Raw genomic sequence first — 18,429 nt, forward strand, 5'->3', positions numbered from 1 at the left:
ACTTGTATATGTCAACATCCCCACCCCTAAACCATATCTATTCTTGTATGGGACAATAAAACTAATCAAATGAACATGGGACCATATAAATGGCGAGTTATGGGAGCTTTGTTTGGGAGACTTCGTAACAGCATCCTGTTACAATTACTTCTTGTTTTGAATACTATTATAGATAGAGATAAAATGTAAACAGCAATAATGTTCAGCCAAGTAAGACCTACAAATAAGTCAACATGACCAAGATTGTCAGTCAACCCCTTAAGGAGTTATTGTCCTTTATAGTAAATTTTTAACATTTTTTCGTCATTTTTTGTAACTTGTACAAAAATCTTCTTCTCTGAAAATACTAAGCCAAATTTAACTAAACTTGACCACAATCATTATTGTGGTATATAGTTTAAAAAATGTGTCCGATGACCCCGCGTACCAAACAAAATGGCCGACATGGCTAAAATTAGAACATAATGGTAAAATGCTGTTTTTGCTATATATCTTTAAAACTAAGACATTGAAGGCAAATCTTTCAAGATTTAAATGTCCATCAGAATAAGAAATATCCCCTTGCAAATTTTCAGATGAATCCCACAATCCGTTGTTGGGTTGCTGCCGTAAAATTGGTAATTTAAAGGAAATTTTGCAGTTTTTAGTTATTATCGTGAATACCATTATAGATAGAGATAAACTGTAAACAGCAATAATGTTCAGCAAAGTAAGATCTACAAATAATTTTTGCATTGAAGAGTCTACATGATTCGGAATCGAGGAAAACAAACAAAATTATCTTTGCCACACCATTCCACGATTTGTGTGTGTGCAAGGGTGATCTTTTTTGAAAAAAAACCAAAAAACTAAAGCATCTTTCAACCCACTGAGTGCATCTTGATTTGCTTTGTGCCTAACCTCTGTTCCTGTTTAAAGGAACAATCTTAAAGACTTTGAGTAAAAATGGTCTGAGACGTTCTTTGAAATCTATCTACTTTGTCTTTGAACAGGTTGGACAAAAGTCAGGAAATGTGGGATACATGTATTGCCTGCTTTCAGGGAACGTCCCTGTTTTCTGATGTAAAAAAAACCAGTTTAAATGTATGCAATAGGTCTACTATATTTGGTGTATGGCATGATTGTAAGGTGTACATGTCAAGCTGGCAGGTGTCATCTGACCTTGACCTCATTTTCATGGTTCAGTGGTCAAAGTTAAGTTTTTGAGTTTTGGTCTTTTTTTCTAATACTATATGCAATAGGTCAACTATATTTGGTGTATGGAAATATTTTATGATCTATATGTCATTCGCGCAGGTTTTATTTGACCTTGACCTCATTTTCACGGTTCATTGCTCCGTGTTAAGTTTGTGTTTTGGTCTGTTTTTCTTATACTATAAGCAATAGGTCAACTATATTTGTTGTATGGAAGAATTGTTAGCTGTACATATGCCTGCTTGGCAACTAAATATTGATCTTGACCTCATTTTCATGGTTCATTGGTCAATGTTTAGTTTTCTTGGTTAATGTTATGTTTATGTGACAGTTGTAATAAAGCTTTATATTTAGGACTATCAACATAATATCAATGATTTATTAAGTCAAGAAGGCGAGACATTTCAACGTGTGTACTCTTGTTAGCTTATATCTCTGAAACTAAAGCATAAATTTAAAGCAAATCTGACATGGGTTTAAATTTTTATCAGGTTTAGATCTATCTGGCTGGATATTTTCAGAGGCATCAGACAACCCATTGTTTGGTTGCTGCCAAGAATAGTTGATTTTGAGGAAATTTGAAGATTTTGGTTTTTATCTTGAATATTATAATAGATAGAGATAAACTGTAAACAGCAAAATTGTTCAGCAAAGTAAGATCTACAAATAAGTCAACATGACAAAAATTGATAATTGCCCCGTTAAGGAGTAATTGCTGTTTATAGTCAAATTTTTGCAATCTTATACAAAAAACTTCTCTGCTTAACTACTGCACTGGCCTAAAAGAAATAAACCTTGCCACAATTTTTCAATAGGCTATCATGATTGAAACTTGTATCCAATGACCCTGTCATATAACCAACATGGATGCAATGGCTAACATAGAACATAGGGGTTTACTATAGAAGCCTAAGGGAAAATTGTAAATAAAAAAACCAACTTAAAACTAATTTAAATAATGATAATATCTATTGTAAGAGTACTACAATGAAATGACCTGTTTTAGTTTGGGTCAAATTAAACCAAACTTGACCTCAATATACATAAGGGTTTCTAATACTATTATTATTATAATTATGATTTTAACCTTATTTTACATGATTTTCAAAATAACAGTCAATACAGGTGAGCGACACAGGCTCTTGAGAGCCTATAGTTGCCAATTATCATGAAAACTATGATATTAAGAGAGAATAGATATAGGAAGATGTGGTATGAGTGCCAACTCCCCATCCAAATAACAATTTATAAAAGTAAACCATTACTTTCAACACAGAGCCTAGGCTCACACCAAACAGCAAGCTTTATTCGGAGCCCCAAAAATTAGTAATGTAAAACCATTCAAACGGGAAAACCAACGGTCTTATCTATATAAAAATGAGAAACGAGAAACACGTATGAACTACATAAACAAACGACAACTACTGTACATCAGATTCCTGACTTAGGACAGGTGCAAACATTTGCAGTGGGATTAAACGTTTTAATGGTACCAAACCTTCTCCCTGTACTGAAACAATAGTATAACATCACAACATAGTAAAACACACTATAAAATATCAATTGGAAGGCTTAACTCAATCAAAAAACGCAAATTAACACACAATGAACAAATAAATTTGATCTTTAATACATGAACGCAAATTCATAGTTAATGAAATTTATAACTTTTAAGGGATAAATAAGGAAGGTCAAAAGTAAATAAACAGGTTTAAACAAAGTTAAAGTAAGATACCACTGTGAAATATTAAACAATTTATAGAAAAAAAATGATCAGCATGGCAAGGTCTATTTAAAAGTCAAATTTTGCCAATATAGTTATTAGAGCTGATATTTTACAATATCAATATGCAGACAACCTAATAATGGGTACTAATGGATACTAATATTTCTATCTGGAAAGGAGGGATTACCAGTGTTCTTTTTTCCATGTAAAAAAACCTCTGCTTACCTAAAGTCTAAAAAATAGTTTTGATTCTTTTCTTAAGTTGATCAAATACATATATACTGCTTTGATTTTAGTTATTTTCATCAAAATTTCATTTACAGTCTACAACAAACACAGATGAAGAATCTGATGATAAAGGTACATATATTTAATTTGTATCATTTAGTTATGATCTTGCTTCAAAAATTAAAACTTGTTATTATTTTGTTATTTCAATTTTAAAATGTCAATCCTGGAACATTTTTCTAGGATGAGTTTTTTCAAAAGAAAAATTGATAATCATGTAATCAGATGTTAGCTATGATGTTACTGAGATACCAACCCTTAAATGACAATGCATAATTATGAGGGAAATTATATTAGTAAATTCAGAGATCATTGGATCAAGTCTTTCATTTTGATTGTTGATCGATGTAACAAATTTTTGTAATTAAGGGAAACACAGCGTATTTCTCAGAATTTAGAATGCAGTTACTAAGTAGTTTGGGGCTAATCCCTTTTTCTTTTTAAATGAATAATAAAGAAAACAATTCTATGGGTATCAGACTTATCAAAAACAGAAAAGAAAGCATGGCTCAATTGATTTTTAAATTTTTATTTATGATTATTTTCAAATGACAGAAAAGTACCCATCCAAACTCTATCGATCTTTTTGCGAGGGATTGCATCTAAGGGTCTGTTTAAGTAAAACAAACTGAAACATCAGACAAATTTACAAATTTATAGTAAATGATATAACAAGTGTACAGCCATGATTCCGTGTGCTTACTCATTTTAGACAGTCATGACAGTATTGTACACCATGAAGACAGTGGAAGTTCTAATGTACACAGTTCAAATATTCTGTCACATGGCAAGTCAACAAACCCTGGATATTCTTCTGACTTCCTTTCTGCTGACAATAATGCACCATCAATGAATGACCTTGACTTACTTTCAACAGAGCAGAACATACTAAAATATACTGAAAGGGATGATTTTAAACAAGGCAGTTTATTGTGTAAGTAAATTTCATTAACAAAATATCTTCCAAATAGTTTATTAATACTTTATTTAGACCATATATGATTAGACAGATTCAGTTTATTCAATTATATATTAATTTGTGGAATTCATGGGCATAGGTTATCCATTAATCAAATATTGTATGATACTTCAAATTGAAAAATAAGTTATGTTTAATATACTTGAATGGCTAAATTTTACTATGAAACAAGTGAACCAGGGCTTCTAAAAAGTTTGTTTTGTCCAGACAGGTCTAGTCCTCTAAGCTAGTATAGGACGGACAAAAATATAATCTGTCCTGTTAATGTTGTAATTCATGTAACATTCTTAAGAAAATTTGAAGATTCATCAGTTTGATTCTTTTAAATGCCAAAGCCCAATTCCTATGACTGCAAGTCTGACAAGTTATATTCTGGACAGGTTGTGCCAAGCCTGATCTGGGCATCAAACATTGGTTTGCCATTTTCAAATAATTCAAAAGAAAATTGAAGTTAAATGCTTTTTTTTTTTTTACCTTACCATTTATACTCCATGAAATCAAGGTTGTCAACTTTGGGAGATTAATACAGTTTTGCATTTCTATTACAAACAGGTGAATCTAGTTTACTTGAAAGCAAAAAGAAAATGTGTGACGGCAGTTCACCTACTGAGCAAGTGCTGTCTTCTAAACTTCAGGTGAGACACATTAGTCTTGAAAGATTTTTTTCTATTTGGGCCCTGGGCCCCCTAAAAATCTCAATGGGTTATTTTTAGTATTAGCTAGAACACACAAGCGACATGGCGGGCCTATGACTGATTCAAAATACCTTTGTCTTTTTTTTAGCCTGGTTTTTTAGTTACTTTTATTGTTATTTGATAAAGTCATACTGATTATTAAAATAAAAAATTGAAAACAACACATGTTATAATTTCATGCTTCCGAAGCACTTTTCTGGATTCACCTTCATCAGGGACACTCAAAGGCAAAAATTTGAAATCCATGGAAATAAAAGTACCGAAACCGTTGATTCGAGCTATTATGAGAAAAATACCTAAAATTGATAGCTAAATTCATCCAAAGTTTACTTTGCCTGAGGGAGTTGAAACCTTAGTTTCTTAATAATTTCAAAATTCATAAACAGACAATTCTAGAAAAGTTTGTTGCAAGGATTTCTGAAATTGGTTTCAGGGTTTATATGAGTCAGCTTAATATATAATACTGTGTGATGCTTTTCAGATTCATCACTCAACAACTTCCTGTTTACCAAAAACACTAACATATTTTTACACTATTAAGATTATCCAGTTGTGGCGGGGATTTCATCAATTAGCAGTAGCTAACTGTTTCACTTCTTTGATATGTATGCTACAGATTTTGAAATATTTATAGTTTCATTGTCGATCCTGCAACTTTCGTTGCAGAAAGCTCGACATAGGGATAGTGATCCGGCGGTGGTGTTAGCTTACTTCTTTAAAGCTTTATATTTTAGAGGGTGGAAGACCTGGATGCTTCATACTTTGTATATAGATGCGTCATGTTACGAAGTTTCTGTCAGTCACATGTCCAATGTCCTTGACCTCATTTTCATAGTTCAGTGGCTACTTGAAAAAAAAGTTAAGATTTTTTGTAATGTTAAATTCTCTCTTATTATAAGTAACAGGATAACTATATTTGGTATGTGCGTACCTTGCAAGGTCCTCATGCCCGTCAGACAGTTTTCACTTGACCTCGACCTCATTTCATGAATCAGTGAACAAGGTTAAGTTTTGGTGGTCAAGTCCATATCTCAGATACTATAAGCAATAGGTGTAGTATATTTGGTGTATGGAAGGACTGTAAAGGTGTACATGTCCAACTAGCAGGTGTCATCTGACTTTGACCTCATTTTCATGGTTCAGTAGTTATAGTTAAGTTTTTGTGTTTTGGTCTGTTTTTCTCATACTATATGCAATAGGTCAACTATATTTGGTGTATGGAAATATTTAATGATCTATATGTCATTCGCGCAGGTTTTATTTGACCTTGACCTCATTTTCACGGTTCATTGCTCCGTGTTAAGTTTGTGTTTTGGTCTGTTTTTCTTATACTATAAGCAATAGGTCAACTATATTTGTTGTATGGAAGAATTGTTAGCTGTACATATGCCTGCTTGGCAACTAAATATTGATCTTGACCTCATTTTCATGGTTCATTGGTCAATGTTTAGTTTTCTTGGTTAATGTTATGTTTATGTGACAGTTGTAATAAAGCTTTATATTTAGGACTATCAACATAATATCAATGATTTATTAAGTCAAGAAGGCGAGACATTTCAGCGTGTGTACTCTTGTTAGCTTATATCTCTGAAACTAAAGCATTTAAAGCAAATCTGACATGGGTTTAAATTTTTATCAGGTTTAGATCTATCTGGCTGGATATTTTCAGAGGCATCAGACAACCCATTGTTTGGTTGCTGCCAAGAATAGTTGATTTTGAGGAAATTTGAAGATTTTGGTTTTTATCTTGAATATTATAATAGATAGAGATAAACTGTAAACAGCAAAATTGTTCAGCAAAGTAAGATCTACAAATAAGTCAACATGACAAAAATTGATAATTGCCCCCTTAAGGAGTAATTGCCGTTTATAGTCAAATTTTTGCAATCTTATACAAAAAACTTCTCTGCTTAACTACTGCACTGGCCTAAAAGAATTAAACCTTGCCACAATTTTTCAATAGGCTATCATGATTGAAACTTGTATCCAATGACCCTGTCATATAACCAACATGGATGCAATGGCTAACATAGAACATAGGGGTTTACTATAGAAGCCTAAGGGAAAATTGTAAATAAAAAAACCAACTTAAAAACTAATTTAAATAATGATAATATCTATTGTAAGAGTACTACAATGAAATGACCTGTTTTAGTTTGGGTCAAATTAAACCAAACTTGACCTCAATATACATAAGGGTTTCTAATACTATTATTATTATAATTATGATTTTAACCTTATTTTACATGATTTTCAAAATAAGTCAATACAGGTGAGCGACACAGGCTCTTGAGAGCCTATAGTTGCCAATTATCATGAAAACTATGATATTAAGAGAGAATAGATATAGGAAGATGTGGTATGAGTGCCAATGAGACAACTCTCCATCCAAATAACAATTTATAAAAGTAAACCATTACTTTTAACACAGAGCCTAGGCTCACACCAAACAGCAAGCTTTATTCGGAGCCCCAAAAATTAGTAATGTAAAACCATTCAAACGGGAAAACCAACGGTCTTATCTATATAAAAATGAAAAGAAACACGCATGAACTACATAAACAAACGACAACTACTGTACATCAGATTCCTGATTTAGGACAGGTGCAAACATTTGCAGTTGAATTAAACGTTTTAATGGTACCAAACCTTCTCCCTGTACTGAAACAATAGTATAACATCACAACATAGTAAAACACACTATAAAATATCATTGATCTTTAATACATGAATGCAAATTCATAGTTAATGAAATTTATAACTTTTAAGGGATAAATAAGGAAGGTCAAAAGTAAATAAACAGGTTTAAACAAAGTTAAAGTAAGATACCACTGTGAAATATTAAACAATTTATAGAAAAAAAATGATCAGCATGGCAAGGTCTATTTAAAAGTCAAATTTTGCCAATATAGTTATTAGAGCTGATATTTTACAATATCAATATGCAGACAACCTAATAATGGGTACTAATGGATACTAATATCTCTATCTGGAAAAGAGGGATTACCAGCGTTCTTTTTTCCATGTAAAAAAACCTCTGCTTACCTAAAGTCTAAAAAATATTTTGATTCTTTTCTTAAGTTGATCAAATACATACTGCTTAGATTTTAGTGATTTTCATCAAAATTTCATTTACAGTCTACAACAAACACAGATGAAGAATCTGATGATAAAGGTACATATATTTAATTTGTATCATTTAGTTATGATCTTGCTTCAAAAATTAAACTTGTTATTATTTTGTTATTTCAATTTTAAAATGTCAATCCTGGAACATTTTTCTAGGATGAGTTTTTTCAAAAGAAAAATTGATAATCATGTAATCAGATGTTAGCTATGATGTTACTGAGATACCAACCCTTAAATGACAATGCATAATTATGAGGGAAATTATATTAGTAAATTCAGAGATCATTGGATCAAGTCTTTCATTTTGATTGTTGATCGATGTAACAAATTTTTGTAATTAAGGGAAACACAGCGTATTTCTCAGAATTTAGAATGCAGTTACTAAGTAGTTTGGGGCTAATCCCTTTTTCTTTTTAAATGAATAATAAAGAAAACAATTCTATGGGTATCAGACTTATCAAAAACAGAAAAGAAAGCATGGCTCAATTGATTTTTAAATTTTTATTTATGATTATTTTCAAATGACAGAAAAGTACCCATCCAAACTCTATCGATCTTTTTGCGAGGGATTGCATCTAAGGGTCTGTTTAAGTAAAACAAACTGAAACATCAGACAAATTTACAAATTTATAGTAAATGATATAACAAGTGTACAGCCATGATTCCGTGTGCTTACTCATTTTAGACAGTCATGACAGTATTGTACACCATGAAGACAGTGGAAGTTCTAATGTACACAGTTCAAATATTCTGTCACATGGCAAGTCAACAAACCCTGGATATTCTTCTGACTTCCTTTCTGCTGACAATAATGCACCATCAATGAATGACCTTGACTTACTTTCAACAGAGCAGAACATACTAAAATATACTGAAAGGGATGATTTTAAACAAGGCAGTTTATTGTGTAAGTAAATTTCATTAACAAAATATCTTCCAAATAGTTTATTAATACTTTATTTAGACCATATATGATTAGACAGATTCAGTTTATTCAATTATATATTAATTTGTGGAATTCATGGGCATAGGTTATCCATTAATCAAATATTGTATGATACTTCAAATTGAAAAATAAGTTATGTTTAATATACTTGAATGGCTAAATTTTACTATGAAACAAGTGAACCAGGGCTTCTAAAAAGTTTGTTTTGTCCAGACAGGTCTAGTCCTCTAAGCTAGCATAGGACGGACAAAAATATAATCTGTCCTGTTAATGTTGTAATTCATGTAACATTCTTAAGAAAATTTGAAGATTCATCAGTTTGATTCTTTTAAATGCCAAAGCCCAATTCCTATGACTGCAAGTCTGACAAGTTATATTCTGGACAGGTTGTGCCAAGCCTGATCTGGGCATCAAACATTGGTTTGCCATTTTCAAATAATTCAAAAGAAAATTGAAGTTAAATGCTTTTTTTTTTTTACCTTACCATTTATACTCCATGAAATCAAGGTTGTCAACTTTGGGAGATTAATACAGTTTTGCATTTCTATTACAAACAGGTGAATCTAGTTTACTTGAAAGCAAAAAGAAAATGTGTGACGGCAGTTCACCTACTGAGCAAGTGCTGTCTTCTAAACTTCAGGTGAGACACATTAGTCTTGAAAGATTTTTTTCTATTTGGGCCCTGGGCCCCCTAAAAATCTCAATGGGTTATTTTTAGTATTAGCTAGAACACACAAGCGACATGGCGGGCCTATGACTGATTCAAAATACCTTTGTCTTTTTTTTAGCCTGGTTTTTTAGTTACTTTTATTGTTATTTGATAAAGTCATACTGATTATTAAAATAAAAAATTGAAAACAACACATGTTATAATTTCATGCTTCCGAAGCACTTTTCTGGATTCACCTTCATCAGGGACACTCAAAGGCAAAAATTTGAAATCCAAGGAAATAAAAGTACCGAAACCGTTGATTCGAGCTATTATGAGAAAAATACCTAAAATTGATAGCTAAATTCATCCAAAGTTTACTTTGCCTGAGGGAGTTGAAACCTTAGTTTCTTAATAATTTCAAAATTCATAAACAGACAATTCTAGAAAAGTTTGTTGCAAGGATTTCTGAAATTGGTTTCAGGGTTTATATGAGTCAGCTTAATATATAATACTGTGTGATGCTTTTCAGATTCATCACTCAACAACTTCCTGTTTACCAAAAACACTAACATATTTTTACACTATTAAGATTATCCAGTTGTGGCGGGGATTTCATCAATTAGCAGTAGCTAACTGTTTCACTTCTTTGATATGTATGCTACAGATTTTGAAATATTTATAGTTTCATTGTCGATCCTGCAACTTTCGTTGCAGAAAGCTCGACATAGGGATAGTGATCTGGCGGCGGTGTTAGCTTACTTCTTTAAAGCTTTATATTTTAGAGGGTGGAAGACCTGGATGCTTCATACTTTGTATATAGATGCGTCATGTTACGAAGTTTCTGTCAGTCACATGTCCAATGTCCTTGACCTCGATTTCATGGTTCAGTGGCTACTTGAAAAAAAAGTTAAGATTTTTTGTAATGTTAAATTCTCTCTTATTATAAGCAACAGGATAACTATATTTGGTATGTGCGTACCTTGCAAGGTCCTCATGCCCGTCAGACAGTTTTCACTTGACCTCGACCTCATTTCATGAATCAGTGAACAAGGTTAAGTTTTGGTGGTCAAGTCCATATCTCAGATACTATAAGCAATAGGTTTAGTATATTTGGTGTATGGAAGGACTGTAAAGGTGTACATGTCCAACTAGCAGGTGTCATCTGACTTTGACCTCATTTTCATGGTTCAGTAGTTATAGTAAAGTTTTTGTGTTTTGGTCTGTTTTTCTCATACTATATGCAATAGGTCAACTATATTTGGTGTATGGAAATATTTAATGATCTATATGTCATTCGCGCAGGTTTTATTTGACCTTGACCTCATTTTCACGGTTCATTGCTCCGTGTTAAGTTTGTGTTTTGGTCTGTTTTTCTTATACTATAAGCAATAGGTCAACTATATTTGTTGTATGGAAGAATTGTTAGCTGTACATATGCCTGCTTGGCAACTAAATATTGATCTTGACCTCATTTTCATGGTTCATTGGTCAATGTTTAGTTTTCTTGGTTAATGTTATGTTTATGTGACAGTTGTAATAAAGCTTTATATTTAGGACTATCAACATAATATCAATGATTTATTAAGTCAAGAAGGCGAGACATTTCAGCGTGTGTACTCTTGTTAGCTTATATCTCTGAAACTAAAGCATTTAAAGCAAATCTGACATGGGTTTAAATTTTTATCAGGTTTAGATCTATCTGGCTGGATATTTTCAGAGGCATCAGACAACCCATTGTTTGGTTGCTGCCAAGAATAGTTGATTTTGAGGAAATTTGAAGATTTTGGTTTTTATCTTGAATATTATAATAGATAGAGATAAACTGTAAACAGCAAAATTGTTCAGCAAAGTAAGATCTACAAATAAGTCAACATGACAAAAATTGATAATTGCCCCCTTAAGGAGTAATTGCCGTTTATAGTCAAATTTTTGCAATCTTATACAAAAAACTTCTCTGCTTAACTACTGCACTGGCCTAAAAGAATTAAACCTTGCCACAATTTTTCAATAGGCTATCATGATTGAAACTTGTATCCAATGACCCTGTCATATAACCAACATGGATGCAATGGCTAACATAGAACATAGGGGTTTACTATAGAAGCCTAAGGGAAAATTGTAAATAAAAAAAACAACTTAAAAACTAATTTAAATAATGATAATATCTATTGTAAGAGTACTACAATGAAATGACCTGTTTTAGTTTGGGTCAAATTAAACCAAACTTGACCTCAATATACATAAGGGTTTCTAATACTATTATTATTATAATTATGATTTTAACCTTATTTTACATGATTTTCAAAATAACAGTCAATACAGGTGAGCGACACAGGCTCTTGAGAGCCTATAGTTGCCAATTATCATGAAAACTATGATATTAAGAGAGAATAGATATAGGAAGATGTGGTATGAGTGCCAATGAGACAACTCTCCATCCAAATAACAATTTATAAAAGTAAAACATTACTTTTAACACAGAGCCTAGGCTCACACCAAACAGCAAGCTTTATTCGGAGCCCCAAAAATTAGTAATGTAAAACCATTCAAACGGGAAAACCAACGGTCTTATCTATATAAAAATGAAAAGAAACACGCATGAACTACATAAACAAACGACAACTACTGTACATCAGATTCCTGACTTAGGACAGGTGCAAACATTTGCAGTTGAATTAAACGTTTTAATGGTACCAAACCTTCTCCCTGTACTGAAACAATAGTATAACATCACAACATAGTAAAACACACTATAAAATATCATTGATCTTTAATACATGAATGCAAATTCATAGTTAATGAAATTTATAACTTTTAAGGGATAAATAAGGAAGGTCAAAAGTAAATAAACAGGTTTAAACAAAGTTAAAGTAAGATACCACTGTGAAATATTAAACAATTTACAGAAAAAAAATGATCAGCATGGCAAGGTCTATTTAAAAGTCAAATTTTGCCAATATAGTTATTAGAGCTGATATTTTACAATATCAATATGCAGACAACCTAATAATGGGTACTAATGGATACTAATATTTCTATCTGGAAAAGAGGGATTACCAGCGTTCTTTTTTCCATGTAAAAAAACCTCTGCTTACCTAAAGTCTAAAAAATAGTTTGATTCTTTTCTTAAGTTGATCAAATACATACTGCTTAGATTTTAGTGATTTTCATCAAAATTTCATTTACAGTCTACAACAAACACAGATGAAGAATCTGATGATAAAGGTACATATATTTAATTTGTATCATTTAGTTATGATCTTGCTTCAAAAATTAAACTTGTTATTATTTTGTTATTTCAATTTTAAAATGTCAATCCTGGAACATTTTTCTAGGATGAGTTTTTTCAAAAGAAAAATTGATAATCATGTAATCAGATGTTAGCTATGATGTTACTGAGATACCAACCCTTAAATGACAATGCATAATTATGAGGGAAATTATATTAGTAAATTCAGAGATCAATGGATCAAGTCTTTCATTTTGATTGTTGATCGATGTAACAAATTTTTGTAATTAAGGGAAACACAGCGTATTTCTCAGAATTTAGAATGCAGTTACTAAGTAGTTTGGGGCTAATCCCTTTTTCTTTTTAAATGAATAATAAAGAAAACAATTCTATGGGTATCAGACTTATCAAAAACAGAAAAGAAAGCATGGCTCAATTGATTTTTAAATTTTTATTTATGATTATTTTCAAATGACAGAAAAGTACCCATCCAAACTCTATCGATCTTTTTGCGAGGGATTGCATCTAAGGGTCTGTTTAAGTAAAACAAACTGAAACATCAGACAAATTTACAAATTTATAGTAAATGATATAACAAGTGTACAGCCATGATTCCGTGTGCTTACTCATTTTAGACAGTCATGACAGTATTGTACACCATGAAGACAGTGGAAGTTCTAATGTACACAGTTCAAATATTCTGTCACATGGCAAGTCAACAAACCCTGGATATTCTTCTGACTTCCTTTCTGCTGACAATAATGCACCATCAATGAATGACCTTGACTTACTTTCAACAGAGCAGAACATACTAAAATATACTGAAAGGGATGATTTTAAACAAGGCAGTTTATTGTGTAAGTAAATTTCATTAACAAAATATCTTCCAAATAGTTTATTTATACTTTATTTAGACCATATATGATTAGACAGATTCAGTTTATTCAATTATATATTAATTTGTGGAATTCATGGGCATAGGTTATCCATTAATGAAATATTGTATGATACTTCAAATTGAAAAATAAGTTATGTTTAATATACTTAAATGGCTAAATTTTACTATGAAACAAGTGTACCAGGGCTTCTAAAAAGTTTGTTTTGTCCAGACAGGTCTAGTCCTCTAAGCTAGCATAGGACGGACAAAAATATAATCTGTCCTGTTAATGTTGTAATTCATGTAACATTCTTAAGAAAATTTGAAGATTCATCAGTTTGATTCTTTTAAATGCCAAAGCCCAATTCCTATGACTGCAAGTCTGACAAGTTATATTCTGGACAGGTTGTGCCAAGCCTGATCTGGGCATCAAACATTGGTTTGCCATTTTCAAATAATTCAAAAGAAAATTGAAGTTAAATGCTTTTTTTTTTTTACCTTACCATTTATACTCCATGAAATCAAGGTTGTCAACTTTGGGAGATTAATACAGTTTTGCATTTCCATTACAAACAGGTGAATCTAGTTTACTTGAAAGCAAAAAGAAAATGTGTGACGGCAGTTCACCTACTGAGCAAGTGCTGTCTTCTAAACTTCAGGTGAGACACATTAATCTTGAAAGATTTTTTTCTATTTGGGCCCTGGGCCCCCTAAAAATCTCAATGGGTTATTTTTAGTATTAACTAGAACACACAAGCGACATGGCGGGCCCATGACTGAATCAAAATACCTTTGTCTTATTTTTAGCCTGGATTTTTAGTTACTTTTATTGTTATTTGATAAAGTCATACTGATTATTAAAATAAAAAATTGAAAACAACACATGTTATAATTTCATGCTTCCGAAGCACTTTTCTGGATTCACCTTCATCAGGGACACTCAAAGCCAAAAATTTGAGGATATAAAAGTACCGAAACCGTTGCTTCGAGCTTTATGAGAAAAATACCTAAAATTGATAGCTAAATTCATCCAGAGTTTACTTTGCCTGAGGGAGTTGAAACCTTAGTTTCTTAAATTAATTTCAAAATTCATAAACAGACAATTCTAGAAAAGTTTGTTACAAGGATTTCTGAAATTGGTTTCAGGGTTTATATGAGTCAGCTTAATATATAATACTGTGTGATGCTTTTCAGATTCATCACTCAACAACTTCCTGTTTACCAAAAACACTATCATATTTTTACACTATTAAGATTGTACAGTTGTGGCGGGGATTTCATCAATTAGCAGTAGCTAACTGTTTCACTTCTTTGATATGTATGCTACAGATTTTGAAATATTTATAGTTTCATTGTCGATCCTGCAACTTTTGTTGCAGAAAGCTCGACATAGGGATAGTGATCCGGCGGCGGCGGTGTTAGCTTACTTCTTTAAAGCTATATATTTTAGAGGGTGGAAGACCTGGATGCTTCATGCTTTGTATATAGATGCGTCATGTTACGAAGTTTCCGCCAGTCATCATGTCCAATGTCCTTGACCTCATTTTCATGGTTCAGTGGCTACTTGAAAAAAAAAGTTAAGATTTTTTGTAATGTTAAGTTCTCTCTTATAAGTAACAGGATAACTATATTTGGTAAGTGCGTACCTTGCAAGGTCCTCATGCCCGTCAGACAGTTTTCACTTGACCTCGACCTCATTTCATGAATCAGTAAACAAGGTTAAGTTTTGGTGGTTAAGTCCATACCTCAGATACTATAAGCAATAGGTCTTGTTTATTTGGTGTATGGACGGACTGTAAGGTGTTCATGTCCAACCGGCAGGTGTCATCTGACTGTGACCTCATTTTCATGGTTCAGTGGTCAAAGTTAAATTTTTTGAATTTTGGTCTTTTTTTCAAATACTATATGCAATAGGTTAACTATATTTGGTGTATTGAAATATTTTATGATCTATATATGTGTCACACAGGTTTTATTTGACCATGATATCATTTTCATGCTTCATTGCTCAGTGTTAAGTTTGAATGTTTTGGTCTGTTTTTCTGAAACTTTTAGCAGTAGGTCAACTATATGTGTTGTATGGAAGAATTGTTAGCTGTACATGTCTTCCTGAAATGGTTCATCTGACCTTGACCTCAATTTCATAGTTTATTGGTCAATGTTTAGTTTTCTTGGTTAATGTTAAGTTTATGTGACAGTTGTAATTGAGCTTTATATTTAGGACTATCAACATAATATCAATGATTAGTAAAGAAGACGAGACATTTCAGTGTGTGCACTCTTGTTTTCTATTATGATCTGAACACTGGATTGTGTTAAAAATTTGGTGTCACAGTAAAAATCAGTTGGACAAGTTTTTGTATTTATTCTGTTAAGTTACATTGAAAAATGATTTTTATTTGCAATACTTATGGTTTCCTTTTAGTTGGAAAGAACTGACTGTATTTTATTCCAATCTATGTAAACTGGCTCTTTGTTACAAAATATTGCACAAAAAAACCTTTATTCGTCATTATATTTCATCATCAGAAGTGTTTCTGTTGCATGAATGATCTACATTGCCACCTTGTAAAAGTCGTTGTTGTATCACATTTAGGTCACATAATTTTGATATGAAAAAAGTTATATATTATGCATCAGAATCTTACTATAAGTTGGTGCATAAAATTAAAATATTTTGCTTTCAGATGACTAAGAAATGCTTTGTTAGTCTGAAGAGATTTTGTATTTCTAAACTGAAAGGTAACATGTTTATACTTAGATATATACATTGTATATGTGTTTATATGATATATGAAATCATTCTACCTTTAAAAGAACAAGTATCATGAAAACTGTTACAGGGGTTAAAAAATCCACTAGCCTGACGCCCGAGACTACAGCATTTAGGCCTCGGGCAACCAAAATTTGTAACCCAATATGCCCGAAGGACTAGTAACAAAAAATTCTTGGCGTTTCCAAAATAGAAAGTGGAAAATCCCCTCATCACAATTCTATCTTAGCCAATCAGATTCGACTATGTCATCAGGGTTTCCCAGAATTTGAACTGATTTTTTAAAAGTTTTAAAATAGAACAAATAACTCGGGGTGGATCCTGTAACCTTTCAATATCGATTTGTCAGTACAGGGGGTATTGTACATTGCTTATGCAACCAGGGAAATATAATGTAACCTGATTGTACCCCCTTCTGAATAATTTATTGCAATTTTATGTGAATGATTGAATCCCTTTTGACAGTAGATACCTGATTTTGTCAGGGCTAGTAAAATACTGCTACCAATTAGCCCTGGGGTTGAAGTCATAAAACTTTGCTCAGGGCTTGGAGCACAAAAATCATGGTCGAAACACCAAATCCTGTATTTTGATTGGTTGATTCTCGAGTCTGAGTACAAAAATCGTGCTCGAAAGTTTTATGACCGCAAGTCCTAGGCTTATAGTGAACTATAACAAAATTTCTTAACCCCTATGTTATAGCAGCCAATCTGACAACTGTTCTCCAGAAACCAAAGGATGGGAATGTAAACAATAATAAGGCACTGCATGATTTTCAACCACGACCAAAACCCATGGATATTACATTATAATTAAACTACAATGCCTATGTTGTTACAAGTTTCAACATTATAATTATGAATATGCTGTATAAATGTTATATGAATCAACATTCTAAATCAACATAAACAATGATTTGAGCTTGCTTTCAGTAACTGTAAGCATTCTATTTATGTGTGGCAATTTGTGATTTATTTTGTGTTTATTTGTATAAAATAAGTGTTTATCATAATTTGAAGGAGCTATAGGGTAAATGTTAATGAGACAGCAACCCATCAACAAAACTGACTAAAACATGTACACAACCAACATTAAGTTTTCAAACATATCCTAATTGTCCAGTCAGTCTTTAAAATTCTTGAATAAATTTAACTAAACACTGATCTGTCGTTAACAACTTATTCTCCAAATAATATAGAGGTTGTACTAAATTAAGTCATATGGTAACTAATATCAAGGTTCCTGACTCTGGAAAGGGACATACATACAAATGTGGGATATATTAATTAATTTGAATTTTGAGATCTTTTCATCTTGATTTGTAAACTTACAAAACCTAGTTACCTACATGTTAAAAAAATGGTTCTTTTCCTCATAAAATATAAACTTACAGAAAGGATAAGTTATTATTGTTTGATGTATTTTCTTTACAGGTGGAAGATTTAAAGTAGGACAACCTGGTCACATAGGTATGAAACTATCTAAATGTATAAGAATTACTTGGCTAGTCCCAAAAAGATTTGAACATGAATTACTGAATTCTCTTGAATATTGATAATTCAGGTATTGCATAAATATGAATGATTATTGCCAATGTACTTGTCTACATTTGGTTAATTAAAAGGATTTTTCTGAACATGCTTGAAATATTTGCCACAAAACATTAAAACTAAAAAGTTTGAAAGTTTATTTTTTTATCTATGAGTTTGGCTGTCCCTCTGTTTCTCCCCTCTTTTGTAAAATACAGGATATACATGTCCCAATCTGCTGTTTTGTGTCAACATGACAAATAGCAATTATGGTAGCCTTCGTGGTAGTGTACATATATGTAATAAGACTAATATATTTATATTTATGAAAGAATAAGTAAAGGTTTTAAGTAATGAGTGGTAACAAAATCTCTGATTTGATGACTGACCAGTTGCACATAGATAATGTTTT

General features: G+C 31.9%; 1 protein-coding gene across 1 annotated transcript in view; it reads left to right on the top strand.

Moving 5' to 3' along the window:
• LOC134702463 (uncharacterized) overlaps nt 1-18,043 on the top strand; it is a 34,231-nt gene extending 16,188 nt beyond the window's left edge. Inside the window, exons 6-16 of the mRNA XM_063563364.1 lie at nt 3,244-3,280; nt 3,921-4,142; nt 4,740-4,822; nt 8,021-8,057; nt 8,697-8,918; nt 9,515-9,597; nt 12,798-12,834; nt 13,474-13,695; nt 14,292-14,374; nt 16,403-16,457; nt 17,922-18,043. Of these exons, the coding sequence (XP_063419434.1) occupies nt 3,244-3,280; nt 3,921-4,142; nt 4,740-4,822; nt 8,021-8,057; nt 8,697-8,918; nt 9,515-9,597; nt 12,798-12,834; nt 13,474-13,695; nt 14,292-14,374; nt 16,403-16,457; nt 17,922-18,043 (1,203 nt within the window). The remainder of the gene's footprint in view (nt 1-3,243; nt 3,281-3,920; nt 4,143-4,739; nt 4,823-8,020; nt 8,058-8,696; nt 8,919-9,514; nt 9,598-12,797; nt 12,835-13,473; nt 13,696-14,291; nt 14,375-16,402; nt 16,458-17,921) is intronic.
• Nucleotides 18,044-18,429: the final 386 nt, after the last annotated feature.

Source organism: Mytilus trossulus, unplaced genomic scaffold, assembly GCF_036588685.1.
Source record: "Mytilus trossulus isolate FHL-02 unplaced genomic scaffold, PNRI_Mtr1.1.1.hap1 h1tg000476l__unscaffolded, whole genome shotgun sequence".
Classification (NCBI taxonomy): domain Eukaryota; kingdom Metazoa; phylum Mollusca; class Bivalvia; order Mytilida; family Mytilidae; genus Mytilus; species Mytilus trossulus.